The sequence below is a fragment of the Telmatherina bonti genome (assembly GCF_933228915.1).
Source record: "Telmatherina bonti genome assembly, chromosome: 9".
Lineage (NCBI taxonomy): Eukaryota > Metazoa > Chordata > Actinopteri > Atheriniformes > Telmatherinidae > Telmatherina > Telmatherina bonti.
Window position 1 is genome coordinate 23,881,117 of NC_136627.1, and position 19,788 is coordinate 23,900,904.

Below are 19,788 nucleotides of genomic sequence, written 5' to 3' on the forward strand. Positions count from 1 at the left end.
TGGATCCCTTTCGGTTGTTTTTTGTTTGTTTGTTGTTCTCTTGATGGGCTCACCATAAAACTTGTTCTTATGACATACAATACCATTTAAGCTATTTCATTCTAATATAAACATTACCACAGTAGTTGTGCTTTTATAACTCCAAGCACAGCATATCAAAACACAACTATGAGCAGTATATGGAAGAAAAAATCCTTTTGTTTATTTACTGCCAGGTTTCAACTTTCATTTCATTCTTTCCTATCCCACCTCAGCTCTTTCTGCATTTGCAGCTGAAATATTTCTGGGTCCCAAGGGCAAGCACATCCCTCCACTCACAGCTGTGCAATCCCTGACAATCACAGTCGTCCCCCCAACTCCCTAAACGCCCACAATGCTCAAAGGAGTCCAAACTCAGGGCACTGGTCTGTGGTGAGCTGGCTGCTCAGCCAGACCAGAAGGCAACGTTAAACTCTGCAGAAAACAAACCGCAAGTGATTAAAAAAAAAAAGAAAAAGAAAAAAAAAAAGTGATTACAGCGCATATCACTAAACCTTCATTTGCAATTAAATGTAATGCATACAATATAATAACCATAAAGCATATGTAATAAATTTAGCATTGTCACATATCAGACGTGGTTTTAAAAGGTTAAAAAAAAATTATGGCAGACGTTTTGACATTTACCACGGTAAGTTACCAGTTTGTTTGTATCAGAAATCCATCTGTGTACTTAATTTGTTCAACTATTTAATAAATAAAGATTTGAAATAGACCCGATTCATTGGTACGTTTATTTATTATATTTGTTGACATTATATATAACGGTAGTGTAAAATTGTATTTATACGTCTACACAGATACTTAAAATACTTCAACATAAAACGATAACGGCCTCTGCTTTTCTTGTGACCCATAACGTAAAATAACAAGAGATGCCAAGTAGGACATCTGGTTATTGTAGTTCTGAATGAAATTTTACAGATAGTTCATGCGCCTTTAAAAACTCCTTTTCCCGGCATGCAACGTAACATAGCGTAGCTTTACACTTCCTGTTAGCTTTGGGTGATAGCGGAGGGGCGTTTGGGAAAATATACCGGTGTATTAATGTAAAGTCATTCTATTGCTGCTCAGGGAAGTACTATTCTGGAGTCCCCAAGGACCATATTTAAAAGACGAAATGGTAAATACGTCATTATTGGACACTGTTGTGTTTTGTTTTTCGTCGGCAGTGTATAGCTACTTGTCTGCTAGCATTTGGGACTTCGACAGATAACCTTTTCATTCAGTCTGTAGGAAACGTTAGCTAGTCGGTGTGCAAAAGTTGAGGTCACGATGTTTTACAATAGAGACGAACTACTATTTTCCTTAAATAGATTGCATGGAAATAATGCTACCTACTAGGTTTTGCACATATAAGCCAAAATAACTGGGTGTGGTTTTTATCATGCTATCTTTCACATTAGCTGTTAGCATTCTGCTAACGCTGACTGTAATTAGCCAATTATTTCTGAAAAGAAAAAAAAAAAAAGCATTGAGATTTTATTGTTGTTAACCAATAACTTGTGCGATTACTACATCAGGGACGTTTGACTGTGTTATCCACTTCACGCAAAAGGAAATATTTGTTTTTGATCCTTAAATTATCTGCATCTTGGGCTTTTCGCTTTTCACGCCTACGTGAAGAAGGACAGGTGGTTTCATAAACAATTGGCTTGAAGTATTATTACTAATGTTTGTCTTATTCTTTTCTTTGTATCGCAAAGATCCGCTTTATCCTCATTCAGAACCGAGCAGGGAAGACACGATTGGCCAAATGGTATATGCAGTTTGATGATGATGAAAAACAGAAGTTGATAGAGGAAGTTCATGCTGTGGTTACTGTCAGGGATGCCAAGCACACCAACTTTGTGGAGGTATGTGATTAATCAGTACCAAAGGTATGAGTGCTCATTTGTATTATTCTCTGTTTGTGTTTCTTTTTGACCAGGTAATAGTTCTGCAATTTCCCAAAAAGGAAACACAGTGGGGAAAAATACTTTAGCTTTTTCATTTTGACAAAACTGTCTAAAAACAAACAAACATTAAAACAAATAAGCACATTTTGTATGCAGTGTTACTGGACAATTTATGCTTTCCAGATGTCTCAGCAAGGATCCCAGTAGGTCTCTATGGTGTGTTGTATGCCATCAGTCTAAGTGGGTGGGTTCTGTTTGAACATGTGATCCTGTGAAGCACAGCATTTGTGTTAGTGTAGACATTACAAACTATAAAAGCACCATAAACATATACACCATGAAAACAAAAGCACAGGATAGTTGCTACATTTTGATGTGTACATGCATGTCCTCTTTATGCATAGCCTGTTTTGAGGACGGATTACGAGATGAAATAGTCTATCATTAATATTTCCTTTTCTATCCTTAATGTCCTAATGAAAAAGTGCATTTAAAGATCACAGTAGTATTTATCCTTCTAACAAACAACTAAACAACAACAACAAAAAAATAGATAAAAATAAATGTATATTGTTCATTGTAAATATGGTTTTAATGCATCAACTTTGATGGTATTTACTAACTTGGTCCTCACTTTTAGCAAGAGCATCCTCATAGTCATAGATGAAGCTGTCAGTAATGTGTGCTGTTTCTTATTGTATTTCTCAGTTGGAGCCCCCTGGGTCATGTTTCTCACACATCTTGTTGTTTTCCATCTATAATATGAAAATAATTTGTTTATTTAGATTATTGCACATCTGTGTAACAAATCAAATTGATTCAGTTACAGTAAATTGTGTGAATATGCACATAGAGCAGAGACTCACATATGTACCTTTATGATGGCACTGAAGCCACACAGACCCCAATGGAAACCATGAATTCACACACTGGTGTGCACCAAAAAAAAAAAAAAAAGGCAAAATCATTTCAGCGGATGATTTTCAATATATATATATATATATTTATGTTCTTAATTATAATAACTTAAGGTTTGTTTTACTGTAAATCTAGGTAGCTTTGGTCATAGTGAAGCTGCTGTTGTCACAATATGAGGAGATATTAAGGTACTGAAAGGATTTATCCATTTTCTTCTTACAGTTTAGGAACTTCAAAATCATTTACAGACGCTACGCTGGTCTGTACTTCTGTATCTGCGTGGATGTGACTGATAATAACCTGGCATACCTCGAAGGAATCCACAACTTTGTAGAGGTAAATGAAACACACTGAATGTAGGGATGCAGTAAGTGAACTGTGATGGTTTGGGTTTCATGGTCTGATGGATTTCAGGAATGTTTCTTAATGGTTTTGTTTAGTATTGTTATCCTCTTGTAACCTACAGCTTCTAAATGTCAAACCTGCAGCATTCTTGTTGGAACTAATGATGGCATCTAAATGATATTCAGCTAATAAAATTAATATTGATTCAGCTCTCAGGTTTATTGGTCCTTAAGTGATCATTTGCAAGGCGTTATCAACACTTAACTCTCAACAGCTTACTCAGATAATGTTTGTTAGCAGATGATTATTGTTTGGTTGTCAGAATGACAAATGTCAACTAAACTATTAATCATAAGCTCCAAGTCAACAGTTTTCATTATACAACGAAATAAATTATTGTAACCTATTTAACTTACAATTAAAGAATCACATCTTGGACTTACTTTAGTGTTAGATCAGTGACACAGTTGCTAAGGAAAACAGCAAAAAACACAAACAAGATTAATAGGAACCTGGGGAAAAAAAAAACAACTAAACATAGGTTTTTCATAGGAACAGTAAATTTGGATTTTTTTTTTTAATCAACAAATGGACATCTATCAACTATGTAGCATTTCTAATGCTGTGCGGCAGCTAAAACACTGCTCTGCTTCAGCAGTTTCCTCCTGCTAATGTTCATGTTGGCTCATGAGGTGTTTCTGTATTGAAACAGCAACAACAAAAAAATACCAAATACATTTATTTGTTGTTTGCTGCTGTATTGAAGTTTTCTGAAGAGTGTAAATAGAGGATTGAAGCATTATACTGTTGTAGTATTTTCCCAAGGACCCCATAATTGAATTATAAAGCTTATCATGGACATCTAGTCTGAACTCTCATAAGACCCAGATGGTGAGACAAAAATGTGACATATCACTCCAGAATTGTTAAATCAGTATTTAGGAGTAGCTCTGTCTTCCCAGCATGAGTGAGCATACTGTGTAGTGCTTAAAGAAATATGCTGCCAACCAGTTCTGCAGGACCATACAGAGTAATTGGTGCTTTAAAAAAAAAAAAAAAAGTGAAACTCTTTTTCACAACCATATGGAGAGCAGCAGAGTTGTTTTGTCCTCAGAACTGAGGAGTGAAGGTCATTTTATTTAATGTTTGACTACAGAGGAATGCAGTTGCATGTGTTTTTTTCCTTTTTAAAAAAAAAAACCAAACAACCCTTTTTTGTAATTAACCTTAGATTTTCAGTCTTAATTTGATTTCAGTACGCTTGAAATGTTTGAATGAATTCAGCTGGGCTACACACTAGATCACAGCTGGGTTTTCTTACCATTCACTTTTTCAACTTATTAATAAGTTAATCATTTTTTTGGCTGTAAATTAAACTGTTATTGCTTGATTTTCAAAACATTGTTTGTTTGTTTTTTAGATTATTTATTGTATAAGAAAAAAATGATAAAACCAGAACCACATGAAGTTTAAAATGACATAAATTTAACGGATGTCTTTGTAAGAGGAATTCAGCTTATGACATAATAAAACAGATTTAGCTGCAAATGCATACAAACAACATAATTACATTGTTTTCTAGTATTCTGACGAGAACTTAGGCCAGCTTTATTGTTGAATGACAAATTTTGACACTTTTCCATTTGTTCGAACCAAAAGCTAACCAATAAAAGTTAATGACCTACATAATATCTTCCAGTAATCTAAACAGCCTACTTTCACATTAATGAATAAAATGTACACCAGTTGTTCTTAAATTGGTTTCTGGTTTGCTTTTGAATGGAGTCTGACAGGTTTTGTAATTAATAGTATAAACAATGTTGCTTTACAAACCTTTACACTGCATTGTTTTCTTTAGAATTGCAGCAAATAACATAAACTTGCAGAAAAGATATTTGTTTTATGAGCACAACTAATTTCACTGATAAAATACTGTCATGGCACCATTACTGACATTGGCACATTATAATCACTTGATAAACTGTCTAGTCTTGTTCCAGTAACAAATGTCATGTGCATGGGTTTGTGTCTGGGTGAAGCCATGAAGAACATTAAAATGACATCTGATTGAAAGAGGGGTGACACTTTTAACAGTCTGATGAAGGCGTTAGTCACATGCAGAGCCCTTGATTGTGGCGTTGTGCTGCTGTTTGGTCTCAACATTTCATCCTACCCATCGAGACTTCCTACCTTTGCCTTTTGGCAAGCCCATGTCATTTAGATGTGCAGTATGAACATAAATCCATGCTGCTGCCCTCATGTCCGCACTGAGGCTCACCTTCAGCATATCTTGTTAAGTAAACTAATAAATTTAATTTTGTATAGATGTATTTTATGTCATTTCAAAGAAAGTCTCTGCATAGATTCAAAGTATTTTGAGTTTTCAACTATTATAAAAACCTTATAATTCTAACTTTCATTCATTTATGCTGTTAAGATCATACATTTGTCCCTAAACATTTTACCCCTAAATATTCTGAATCTGATATTTTAAGTGAGACACTGCTGAAATATTAAAATCTGCACACTTATCTTTGCCTTTATAATTCAATGGCAACCAACAGGATTTGAGCCAGTTGTTTTTTGTTTTTATTTTTAAAGTTGGAGATATTTCTAAATGGTAAAAAAAAAAGCTTCATTTTTATTAATATATTAGGGAGATGACCTAATAAGCTGTGCAAAGACTTTAGTGACAGAACAATAAACATTGATGTTACTTCTTATTTTTTATTCCAATCACAGCACAATAGACCAGGTCCTACTGAAAACACTTGGATTGTTGAAATCAGGACTCGGTTGTTCTGCAGAGTTGGTAGATTTATTGAAACACTTTGCTGATTTGACCTTTATTCTATTTGTGAAAATGCATATGAGGCCCATTTATCTATTTGTAATGTTTGCACCTACACCAGCTGGGATCAGCTCCAGAAAGCAGACCCCTTCCCCCTTCTAGAAAAAAAATAATTCAGGCTCTGGGTTATATATTTGCTCTCAGCCCTGTAAGTCTGCAAAGGATTTTATTTTTTAGTTTTATTTTAATATTATTCTCTCTCCTTGAAGGTGCTGAATGAGTATTTTCACAATGTGTGTGAACTGGACCTTGTGTTCAACTTCTACAAGGTAAGGCCATTGAGGTTTTTGTATTTCTCGAGATTTTCAAGTTACTTTAGAAAACCTTGGTGAAGCAAATGGAGACATTTGTCAAAAGGGAGATTGCATAATATTTTTTTCTTATGGATGAGTTATTTGGTCAATTTTCCCTCAGCAATTATTTTGAGAGAAAATTTTCTTTTTTTTAAAACAAGTCCAAAACTCTCTGTTACGCCACCTTTAAAAATTTGTTAACAGAAACGGATCAAAAGCAATGGTCAAAGCAATTTCACAAGCTGTTATGCTCATTCAATCGTCTCTTCTCTGAATAGATCCATCACGTCATATATAGAATTATGCCTTTTATGTATATAGTTTCTTTTTACATTTTAAAGACAAAGAAGAGTGACCACTTTATCTAATGCAAACGTTGGTTTGTGTTGCGCTTCCTTTTAGCCTTGAGTTGTCCTAGTCCTTTGAGTCTCCTTTCATTACTTATCTGTCCTATCATCTGCTGGCTTTGTGTGTTTTCAAGGTGTACACAGTGGTGGACGAGATGTTTCTAGCAGGAGAGATCAGGGAGACCAGTCAGACCAAGGTCCTCAAGCAGCTCCTCATGCTCCAGTCTCTTGAGTAGAGGGCTGACATCATTGATCCTTTGTCCTCTTATCTGCTGCCCTGGCACCCAAACCAACGTTCTCCTTGATTCTATCTCTCTGGAAAGAACCCATCTATTTATCTGCATCTACAGAGCCAATTTTTCAAAGAATTAAAACAGGGGAAGCCATTTAGAAAAGAAATGCTGTTTACATATTGATATTTTAGTGAAGCTAACCTGTTTACTATCGTCGTCTGTATGTTGCAAAATCTTGTACTTATTGTACTTCTTTGGATACCATCCAGCAAACAGTGCATTTCAACATGTCAACATTTCAAGTTCTCCACACAGTCAACTTTATTGTTTTATTTTCCCAGAGCCAGAGGCTGCAGAAATGTTTATTCACGTAGTAACCAGTTCATCATTGCCTTTATCTCTAAGCAGTGTGGAAACCGGTGACGCTGCTCTCGTTTCTTCTTCTGTTTTTCATTAACCCAAACATTTATTAAGTGGCACTACTATAACTAATAAGCACCATTAAAAATAAACCTGCTACAATGACCCAAATAGTAAGAATTTTGCAGCCATTTCTAAAAATCGCTCTACAGAATGGTTGGTATTTGCCTCCTCTATGCATTTTCTGTCTGGATCATGATCCAAGCGAACTACAAGTAGACATCACAAGTAGATGGTCCTTTAGAGCAATTGACTGTGTGGCAATTTTATTACGAGGAGGTACTCAGAACGAGTGCCATTTTGACAGTGTGTTATGTCAACCTGTGCCGCATCAGGTATCCTTATGGGTGACTCATAATATAGGTTATGGTAGAGCAGATGGTTGCACTTTGAGTGACTTGAAACGATGCTTGTTGTTCACTCCTAAAACACTTAAACACAACTCAGACACAAGCCCTGGATACAGAAGTGTATTTTATGTAAAGCAGTACTGTGAAATTTGCATTCTAGGGTGTGTACATGCAGTGTATCTTGCATTATTATAAAATGACTAATCCTTTAATAAAAAAAAAAAAAGGGTGGTTCTTGCCAACAGTGATTACCTGTTGAAGATCCTTGCATACATTCCTTTGTTACTGCGTAAAAGATATGAATTCTTTACAAGTCTGCCAGATTTCTTCTTGTCTTTGATGGATATAAATGTTTATAAGTTGTCATGCTCTTATTTTAACCCTATCCAGTCACCCAGCTGGTTTCACTTGGATTTTCTTTTATTAGACTATAGTGAAATATATTCTGCTTCCCCTTTTGTCTGTGAGTTTGATGTAAGATGTGTTACTGTCTCCAGTGGAACTATCTAAATCAGTATGTCCCATTTTGTGTAAATAAACTTGTTAAAGTGATCCACCTTTGTTATCAATCCTCCTGAGTTTTTTTTTTTCTTTATTTATGAGATGACTGAAAAAAAAACCCTAAAGGCAGGATTCAAATATCTTTGTCCATGGTTTTAGCGCCATCTAGTGGCCTGAACCAAATAAAGCAATATTGCTGATGTCATCCTGACAGCTGGAGTAACATCGATATATTGGTCAATATATCCACTTTGGCTCCTTAAAACCACACAAGTCATTATTCCATTGACCCAAAAGCACAAGAATAGACAACTGGACACAGAAGGAATTTGCACTTCTTCGTATGACTTCGGATACTCTTCCCTAACGCCTTCAAAAGAAACGAGCAGCCTGAAGAATAGTGGAGGCCGATGAATCAAATTGGTCACATGACAAATTTTTTGGTCTGTTTAGTCAGCAGCCTTAAACCAGATCATCCAATGCAATTCATGTTTGCACACAGGAAGTGGGAGGATTAAACATTCAGTTACCAATGAACTCATTTATTTTGTCAAACGCTTAGTCCAATTAAGTGTCACGCTGGAGCCTATCCCAGCAATCACTGGGCTAGAGGTAGAGTACACCTTGGACATGTTACCAGTCCTGACTGATGAACTTTAAAATGAAATTCAGACATCAGGAAGCATGAACTGAAAAACAAGCAGTTTACTGGGAATTGCATAATCATTACAATCAATGAGCAACACTCACCCTTAATAGACAAATCTTATTTACATTATAGGCTGCTGCAAATGTACAGTAGTATTTAGGTTGATTATTTCACATAATTTACTGAGAACCAACTGAGTTGGATTGCGTTCATCAAATGACTGAATCAAGATTGGAGTAAATGGGGAAAAAAATGCTCATATGGCAGCAAAGGTGACTTATGAGCTATACAATCCCTACAGACGAATGCAAGCCAACTCTGATTCAATACTTGCCAACTATATAATATATATATATATATATATATATATATATATATATACACACACACACACACACACACACACACACACACGTGTGTGTGTGTGTGTGTGTGTGTGTAAAGGGTAATCTGTGAATCAGAGTAATCAGAGTTGCTGCCAAACAGCTCACAAACACGTTCATGTCAGGACAAATAAAGATCTTAGTTATTTAGTAAGAAATTATAACATCTATATTTAAAATCTTTATTACAGTTTAATTTAAGTAAAATAAAATGTACAATTATACAGTTACAGGATATAAACAAAAAAATTTAAATTGTCAAAGTAAAAAGTGCACTTTAGAGGAGACAAACTATCACACAATGCAAATACGCAAATGTTTTTCTTTTTTTTTTTTTTCTTTTAAAGCAACATGTTTTGACCATCCGTCTCTTGATATCCTATATATCATCTCATGTTTATACAAGCCTCTTTCTCCCTTCAGTGTGCTGACTCACTGGGGTTTTAACATGTGTTTTGGCTGGAGCAACACGCACTAACACTCAAGGACAGACATGACAAATAAGTCTGCGGGTTTGTTTTCATCTCCTCTTGGCTGGGTCAGAATGACCTGCTGTCAGTGATTCACTCTGATGCAGCTCCTATGACTCAACAAAAATGGTAGGAAATTGGAATGGTACTAACGTCCAACACCATTTTCCTTCAGCAGTGTCACAAGCTATGCCGTCAGTGTTTCAAGGAAAAACCATGTTTTACTGGAAACTCCCAGTTTCTTTCTTTTCTTTCCCCAAAGAAAACATGTGGGTTGGCTCAACTAAGTCAGTGGGAGTCGACAGCAAATCAGAACTATTTTACTTATAGAATCGGGACTATTATCTCTTACAACCTGCCATGATCAAATCTTCATGATAGAGCTTAATGGGCATCCTGAGAGTTTACAAAACACAACACTGAGGCAAAGCCAGCTGTGGTTTATGACAAAGGTTGTGCAGGATGTGTATGTAGAGCAACATGAGTCAAATGAGGCCAAGCAAGAGGAGTTGGACACTTTGTTTTAAAAAGAGCGTTAATCTTCACTGTATTATGTTCAGGGACACACATTTTCATATAGTGTGAATCTGGTAAAGCTAAATCCTTCGATATTTGGACTTTTGGATGAAGATATGTAGTCTTCTCTGTGCTTTTGACATGACCCACAGGCCTCACGATATGGATGTAGAATGGAGTGACTGAAGCATTCCCTTTGATAAGTCGTATGGATATTTTGGAAGTAACAATACCATAAATTCACAATATCAAGTATTTTACACACTCCAATAATTTACATCCTAACAGTGCACTTGCAGTACAAACCAAAGCAAGATTTAATGACTTATTATTTTGGCTTTCTGATTGAAATTGATCTAAATCCACAAATTAGCAGCTTCATATTTCAACTCAGATGAGACAAATTCAATGACAAGAACTACAGGAACCTTTTGTAAGGATTTTTAGAACATTGCATCTTGTATAAATTTCTACACATGAATTCTGAACCAAAACCTGTGCAAGCCATTTTCTTTTAAGAGCACACACACTTGCCATCATTCAGTCACTATCAAACTAATCATAAATCATATAAGGAGATGTTGAATAAAGAAAATGCTTGTAATAGCTTAATAATAATAATTTACAATGATGTGCAAATGCAGAAAGCATACTGAGTTTACTAAAGTCAGAGTGAAAAAAAAGCACAGACAAAATAACAGTAGGGAAGTCCGTACAAACAACCCTTGACTTGTCCTTGTCTGGTAAACAAGTGATGAGGACGGGTCCTCTTTAATGTCCCATCATGTTCACTCCGAAGGATTGGCCTGACCTGACACAGAGGCAAAACTGCCTCTGTCAGGTAGAGTAGCTTACCAGAGGTCAAAGGTCAGGGGTTGCAGTAGTTTCCACGGCCGCTTATCAAGGTGATCTAAGGTGTGTGAGACTGGAGGGAGTGTCACAGACACCGAAAAACACCTGGAGCTGAGGTTTATGAGAAGGCAACATGATGTTAAACACTTAATTGTTCATGTCAATTTCGAGTTTACGTTTAAAAGTAAACTTTTTTTCCTGCTTTAGCTGATGGTTCCTCACTGACCTGTCGGGGGCGTCCTGTCTGTGCAGGCCTGTTGGCTCAGGGGAGGCCTGATCCCTAGCAATTACACTGCTGTTTATTCTGTGTCGTTGTGCCTCTCGGCTGCCGCAGCTGCCTCAGTGATGCATCTCCATACTGGATACCTGAGCCCATCCTCTCCGGATCCAGCTCTCCTTTAAAGTGAGCCAAAAGGAGAGCTTTACATTGAGACATATATGCACCATAAATTAAATCTAAGAAAACAATGAAAACACACACATATCCAGTCAAAAATCACCTGATAAAGAACATTTCTGTAACAAGCAAAATGAAAATATACCTGAGTCTATCTTATTGAGGATGGTGCGAGCGCATTTCAGGAACCCCTCCTCCACATTTTCCCCTGTCAGAGCACTTGTCTCTAAAAACATCAGTTCTGTGTATGCCCCAAAAAACATGGCAAACGGAGAAAGAGGACAAGTTAAAACACTTAAGTGTGATCCGACAGAAGCAGACAAATGCTAAACAAAAAGAAAATGTGTGTAAGTTTGACATTCACCGTTCTCCTGAGCGAAACGCGAAGCTTCCAGGAAAGTCACCTCTCTGTCTGCATCCAGGTCTTTCTTGTTGCCACACAGGATAATAACAATGTTGGGGCTCGCTAGTGTCCGCGCATCTGTGAGCCAATTAGTCAGGGCATTATACGTCTCGCGGCTGTAAAACAGAATAGTTTAATATTAAACTGGAGAGTCCACCTGTAACTTATGTATCCCAAAAAGTTTCACAAGTTGCTGTGACAAGATATTGTGAAACCTGTATTTTACATACAACCTTTAATCAAAAACAAACAAAAAAGAAAAAAAAAAGACATGGGGAAAAAACTGTCCAAAAGAGAAGAAATACTACTGAGAAAACATCTGGTAAATTAAACTAGCAAAGAAATATTTCATGATAAAGTGCAGGACAATAATATTACTTGCACGCAGCTGTCAGTTTGGACATAAAACTTTGGGGTAAGGCCAAAAGTTATCATGGAGACGAGGTTCAGTGTCCATGGTAACGAGCAGAAGGGTGTAGGACCTAAACAGTGAAATTTAACAGCTGCTTTCACTAACAAGCAAAGACTGACGCAATTCCTCATGTGCACACTGAAGAGATGAGGCAACTCAGCAATCTGGTTTTTTTTCCACTCTCCTTCAAATGGCAGCAACCCACTCAATCTTTTGCTATCCACCATCATAGCTTTATCCCTCCACTTCTACAATTTTTTCAGCTCACGTAACACTTTCTTTGATGGGCTTCTTCTGGCTGCCAGAGGATGCCTCTGCATTATTTCTAAAGAGGCTGCCGCTCTGCAGTCCACCTTCCCTCTCTCAACAGCCCATATGCTTTTGCAATCACAAACTGCATTACATTCCTGTCTCTCAACATTACTACTTCCACTACATCTTGATTTCACAACTCCACTATCACTACCCAGAGCTTGTGAAAAACAAAGCTGTGAATGGGTTCTGGAATTAATACCACTCTGTACCACTTCACACCAGTTCGTGTCTTCAGTCAATAAATTGTACAACATACAGAGGTGGTATGCACACAGTATAATTCTGATAGTTTGTTACTGCACACTGAATGAGAAGAGCAATAATGGTGGTCATAAAAAAAAAAAAAAAAGTAAAAACAAAATACTATTTACAGTAGAGCTTCATGCATCAGAAAATTTCTATTTCATTTGAGCAGATGCTGTGATAATCTGCTCCAACTGTGCGATCACATTTTGTGGTCTTCTAGTATTTCTAATTATTATAATTTAGTTTTAATTAAAAAAAAAAAAAAAAAAAAAAAAGATATTGGAAGACATTGCATGCAGAGGCATCTGCAGAAACAAATCATTTGTAAAATGTTCCCTCTGTTACTTGAAAGCTGTCATTTGTAAGAGGTAATGGGCCAGTGGTAGTTTTACCTGGTAATATCATACACAAGAAGCGCTCCTGCTGCTCCTCTGTAGTAACTCCGGGTCACAGACCTGTGAAGAGAAAGAAAACATTAGGTTTATTGAAAATAAAAACAGGAAATTTAACTGGCGGAAAACAAAAACTGCTTTAACATTGTGATCAGCCGGGCATTTGGTCAGTGGAGCTTTTCAGAGCAGTAAAACAGTGACACCGAGCAGGGATCTGTAGAATATGTTGATTTTGTCATTATAAAACATAAAAGGCCGGCAAAATCCTTTAAAGAAATATAGGCCTTTACCGGAATCGCTCCTGCCCAGCAGTGTCCCAGATCTGCAGTTTGACGGTCTTCCCACCAACGTTGACGACCCTCGAACCAAACTCAACACCGATTGTGTGGTTGGAGTCCTGTTTGACTGCACAGGAATGAAGAAAAGAGGGGCTAAAATAAAACTACAACATTATTTTATATTTTAACTATTTAAATGTTATGTGCACTGCCATAAAGGAGGCAACATTTTCAGCCATTCTCACAACTCTCCCCACCTCTGTAACACAATGAAGTCTTGATTTTATTTGAAAGACCTAAGCTGTCATCTTCAGAAACTTTCTATCCACATTTGGTTTTACAAAGAGATGAGAGATTAATTCCACTGACTTGCCCTTTTTTCTCTCTTTACTCATCGCACAGGGACTCAGGAGGTCTTAATCATATTAATGCAAGCATGAATGTGACTCATATCCATGCTAAAACTTTTACATGTTTTCACATTAAATACAAAACACAACTTAAGAACATTAAATGAAGCTTGTGAAAGTAAAACGTAGCTATGAGCTATCATCACAACTCAAAGCCTTATTTCTGAGTACATTTTAAAAATTACGATAGAGTTCAATTAACATGCCATGAAATTTACAGTGAATTAAAAGTTGACTAGGCAATGTTTCAGAGCCTGGCAATACACTCTGAATTTTGTGACACTTACGATGTTTGGTTTGTTTGATGCACTCAGAAAAGTGCAGGTTTAATTCTGTCAGGCATTTTCTACATTGCACTGGACACTGATTTCTTAAAAGAAAATCAAATACAGTCATTTTCATTGAATAATTAAGTACTACAGCGAAGAAATGTACTTTTCATGAGAAGGGTCCCACTTGCTGAGTATTATGCATTATTTGGCAGACATGAGTTACATTACAACAGACTGAGGGGATTTATTTGAAGAGGGTAGCATGAAACATTTAATCAAGTTGACTGCATTAATCTTATGAGCATGTAATTTGATCTGCTTCTGTGTGACAATACAATTAGGAATCCACTCATTTGCAAAGCTGAGACTTACACTTGTTCTCAATGAACTGGTGGAGGAGGCAGGATTTCCCCGTCCCAGCACTGCCAATTACCAGAAACTTGAACAGGAAGTCTGCAACCAGATGAGAAGAGGTCAAATAAAAAGAAGCAGATCTGCTGCTCTTTGCACTGCATCCTCAGACAATCCTTAAATGAACTCCTAATCTCATTAAGACCCTACTTTCACAGCATCTACCAAACCCAAATTAGCGCTCTAATCACAACGCTTTGCATAAAATCTGCAATAATGGACAACTTAAAATTTTCACTGTATATCTGAGGTGAAAAATTACTTTGAAGCCTTATATTCTTAACACATCATTGAGGCAACACAACATGTTAGCAGCAAACTTGCAAAGAGTTAGAACCTAGCTACTTGTACAAGTTATACCCAGGCCATGCATACAGTCTGCAATCACATAAGATCCTCATGTGTGAAGGCAAGCACAGTGCAGACTTTGTGTGCTGTGGTCTATGATTTTACTGGGACATTTACATTTATCATTTACTATATTATTTATCATTGATGCTGTACTGTGGCCTGAAATAATCCCAGAGATAATAAAAATCTCACTGTGGATGTGACACTGAAAGGGATGGAGACAGGCATTTTTTTATGCCCTACTTCTATTTTCTCTTGAAAATCTTTTACATGGTTAACTAAAAGGACAAGTATAACTAAGGGTGGTTAATTTATAACATGTGAGAACACATTTTAATAGCACTCAAGTTTAAGTAAAGCTTTTTAAAAAAAGATAATGATTAGAGATATTACCAAAAAGGAGAAAACCCAATAAATATTCAGCTGCACACCAGGTCAACAGAAAAAATAATTAGCTTTTTAAAGAAGGAAGAAACAAAGAGGAGGACAAAGTGATTGCTCTTTAGCCCCTGCATGACATTCAAACTTATTTCGCCACTTTTGTTGGCTGGTACACAAGCGGGTATTTTCTAAAGCAACACAAGCTAGAGGTCAAAATTCATGGTAACAGAATCACTGCAGTGATGTGATCTCTTGCTGTTTCCTTCTGCAACAACAATCAACATTTCATCTCAACCACACATTGTCAGTGGCCGTGACAGCAAAATGGCAAAAAAAATCAAAAGCTAGCAGGTCTGTTTGTGAAAGCTTGCCTCAGCGTTTTAGAGGCTTCCCAGGCATCATATATTCCCCTGCGAGATCTGCATATAACCATCAAGCTGTCAATATGTCAAGGCAATGGCAAAAGTGGAATGCACTGCAGTGCTGCCCTTTCAACAGCAGCCTTTCAGAGTATTGCATTATTTATACATCAATATTAAATACCCCCTTAGGGAACAAAACAACACTGTTATCTACATCCACACTGTGACAACACTTAAAGCATTCATGCCAACATATACCTAAAGTGTCTTGTGTGTCTTCACACCATACACAAGACATTTACACTTAGAGGTTTCATTGGATATTTGCAAAAAATTCAAATAAATCAGGACAAAAGAGGAAAATATAGACTAGAAAGTAATAAAATTTGAATAGAAGGATTTTTTAAAAAAATGGACATGCAAGGTCTCTGCTTGGATTTGATTTCCAGAAACTCTGACAATCACACTACAATAATAGCTCCCTGCACATGACTGTTTAAATAGCATTGCAATGAATTTTTTACATTTTTTCACATAAACCACACTCTATGACTACTCATAATAAACAAATAAGATTGTCATAATGACCAAATGTTGCATAAATTAAATTTTAAGAACCATATGTGTAACCATTTACCATGTACTTATTGTGCTCATAACGATTTAACTAGTTTCACAACTGATCCTTCAGAAGAGATGGCCTCGGAGACTGAGACAGAAATCAATAAAAGGCTATTACAGCTACCATTAGCACTGGCACTTTTCCATATATACTGCCCACATGGATAAAGTTTCATACAAGATATGACGGGGAGAAAGAGTACAAGCAGAGACAGATGGTGAGTGTGTAGGAGTGCAACAGGAAATGATGGGGTGTCATTTGAAAACATCTGGCTTTCCAGTGTCAGGGTACCGATACTTTCTAACATACAGTGTCTTGTTCAATAACCTTTTCTCGAAAATGATTAAATTAAAAGAAGAAGAAAAAAAACCTCTGTATATGACAATAATAATCCTAAGATCAATGTAAAACCATGCCTTCTGTCAGCACTGGTTTGTCATTTTGTTCTCTTTTGGAAAAAAAGAGAGGAAGTCACTTTGATTTAGGATAGTAATACATGTACAGGACCAGTGACAAATCTAGCAGCTGCTGCTTCACAGGAACCTAAACCATGATAAGCCACAGCTCTTTAACTTCCTCTTATAAGCTTTGTGGCAAGACGCGATATATTAACATAATAGCTAGATCTGAATGACAGCAACATTATTTTAGCCTGCAAGGTCACCCAGCCGGCTTGAATTTCAACAAGCTCAGGTTACCCTATCATTTGAAGGCACTACGTTATACCAACAATTGACTTGCATTTCGACTAAAGTTTGGCCAACTTTCACCTGAAACATCTCACCATCTGTCTGCTGACGTTACTATCCAGTCAACGAAGCAATAAAAGCTGCCAGTGTGGTACAAATATGTCAATACAGACGAAGCCCTCCGACAAAACCTGTTTATCATTGTTAAATGAGAATTACGAAAGCTAATTATTTAAATTAAAACACACAGGCATGATGAAGGGGCACGTTAGCCATTAGCTAATTGTAAGCTAACTAGCATTGATGCTAAGAGCCTATCTGTCATACAGAGCAGTAACAGTTAGCAAGCTTTACATTTAAGGCAGCTCGATATAAACATACCGTATGTCTCAGACATGTTGACCCTCGCTGAGTGGAGAACCCTTTTACGATTCTTTTGGTATAGTGACAGCTGTTGTGTTCGCTGGGTTCACAACTCTTTAGGGTGTTTATCTACGATGCTAGAGGTTTCCTTGATCTCTTCCTAGCTTCCTTTGCTCCAGCCTCAACCAAACACGGCCGTTGGGTCCTACGTCATCTGTGTTTCAGCTGTGTTGCGTTTAAGTCTTAATCATTATGTTGGAATTTTTAGATAAATAGCGAGAACTAGAAGTTTCATTTTGTAACATTGAATAAAGTAGAGGCATATACATAATTTCAGTTACTTTACTTTTCAATTAAAGCCTGACAATGAAATTAAAAGAAAAGACACGCTGCTACTAATTTAAAGAAGACAATGCACCAAAAAGTTTTTTTGTTTTTTTTGGTGCCGTTTATATATATATTTTTTGATATGTCACTTAAACTGTCCACTTAAGTACCTATGACCAATGACATCATCAGCCCTATTACATTTTCAAACTCTCAGAAAGGTCGTAATTAACCTTTCCTATAATATAATGTCGAGGTTATCTTTGATTATATATGACAATAAGCGTTACAGTAGATACATAAATTATCCTTCTGTCTAAGGGCCTGGTTAACATCGCGTGTTTACAAATTAAGGATCTTTGAGATGCATGACAAGACCAGAGACAAAAAAAAAACAACACAAAAAACAGTGAGAAATGATTAAATTATAATACACCCTAGAACAATAACAACAGATGTAAAATGACAACCCAAACAAACGCACGGACATGCAAATGCTGACACGCACGCACACGCACGCAGTTTGATTCAGGTAAGTAAGGGACAATGCAAAGTGAATACAAATTGAAGCCATTAAAATGCAGGTAAAGTCACTGCAACAATTAAGAGTCTGAAAGGACAAACTGAAAATTGCTACAATAATTGCAAAAACAATAACAATACAATAAAACAATAAACAATAAAAATGTAAAACTGTATAACTCATAGAAACAAAGAAACAGCAATGAGAGATGCACAATCAAGAATTCAATGTATTTGGAGTTATTCTGAATAAATCTACTGTGGGTGTTTTGAGTCCTTTTACAGTTTAGGACATTGGGGTGTGAAGGCAACAGCAACCCACAAGGTGTCAGCAAAGACAATCATTCATTCATTCATTTTCTGAACCGCTTATTCCAATTCAGGGTCGCGGGGAAGCTGGAGCCTATCCCAGCTGGCTTTGGGCGACAGGCAGGGTACACCCTGGACAGCTCGCCAGTCCATCGCAGGGCCACACACAGAGAGACGAACAACCACACTCATGCTCACACTCACTCCTAGGGGCAATTTAGAGTGACCAATTAACCTAACATGCATGTCTTTGGATGGTGGGAGGAAGCTGGAGTACCCGGAGAGAACCCACGCATACACTGGGAGAACATGCAAACTCCACACAGAAAGGCCACTGACCAAACCAGCCAAGGATCGAACCAGCAACCTTCTTGCTGTGAGGCCACAGTGCAGCCCGCAAAGACAATCAGAACTTGGCAAATGAAGTTTCTCAAAAGAGCAAAGTGTAGATAAATCTAATTTGATAAACTAGCCTACATTTTCCTATTATTTTTCTTTTGCACATTTATCTAGCTTTTGTTCATTTTTCTTTCTTGAAATGATACAAATTTGAAACAGTTTCTCAGAAGTTGGCTGACAACTGCTTTTTGCTCCTTTTGAACAAATCACAGTTCTTTAGGCCATTGTAATAATAATAATACCAAATAAATCACCACATTAAAGTCTTTGATGAAGGGATTTGTGTATAAGTATTTTTTGAAGTTTCAGGTGAATTAGGAATATTTGTGTCCTTGTATATTGAGACATATATGGAGACCCTTTAGTCCCGATGGGAGACGCCTTCCAAGGTGGTGGAAAAATGAGAGGGATAAGATCCTGTGCGACTTCCAGATTCAGACCGACAAAATGGTTGTGGCCAACCAACAGATAAGCAGCAGAGGAAGGCTGTAGGGATTCACATATCCATCCCCAATGATGGAAAGATTAGGAAAAAGTAGCAAGAGAAACTGGAGAAGTACTCAAGGAAGAACTGGAGAAGGCCTAGAAGGTGAAAACAACAGGACCTAAACTTGAGATGAAAGAAACCACCTGCCCTACCCGGAAGGGAGGGTGAGGGAAGGGTTTTTTTTAAACACACACTTTCATACTATATATATATATATATATATATATATATATATATATATATATATATATATATATATATATATATATATATATATATATACACGCACAAACTATATATATATATATATATATATATATATATATATATATATATATATATATATATATATATATATATATATATATATATATA

The 19,788-nt window shown here is 36.7% G+C and overlaps 2 protein-coding genes across 2 annotated transcripts; one reads left to right on the forward strand and one right to left on the reverse strand.

The window, feature by feature from the left end:
- The first annotated feature begins 1,027 nt into the window (after window positions 1–1,027).
- ap2s1 (adaptor related protein complex 2 subunit sigma 1) lies at window positions 1,028–8,211 on the forward strand. The gene is made up of 5 exons (XM_079247030.1): window positions 1,028–1,162; window positions 1,746–1,895; window positions 3,078–3,191; window positions 6,261–6,320; window positions 6,826–8,211. The coding sequence occupies exons 1-5, from the start codon at window positions 1,160–1,162 to the stop codon at window positions 6,925–6,927; spliced, it is 429 nt and encodes a 142-aa protein (XP_079103156.1). The 5' UTR covers window positions 1,028–1,159; the 3' UTR covers window positions 6,928–8,211.
- Window positions 8,212–9,311: 1,100 nt separating this feature from the next.
- Window positions 9,312–17,518, reverse strand: rab4b (RAB4B, member RAS oncogene family). Its single transcript, XM_079246966.1, has 8 exons — window positions 17,388–17,518; window positions 14,563–14,643; window positions 13,521–13,635; window positions 13,231–13,293; window positions 11,827–11,981; window positions 11,608–11,703; window positions 11,292–11,461; window positions 9,312–11,176 (listed from the first exon to the last, which is right to left on the reverse strand). Exons 1-7 carry the CDS (start codon window positions 17,401–17,403, stop codon window positions 11,346–11,348), a joined length of 642 nt encoding a protein of 213 aa, XP_079103092.1. The 5' UTR covers window positions 17,404–17,518; the 3' UTR covers window positions 9,312–11,176; window positions 11,292–11,345.
- Window positions 17,519–19,788: the final 2,270 nt, after the last annotated feature.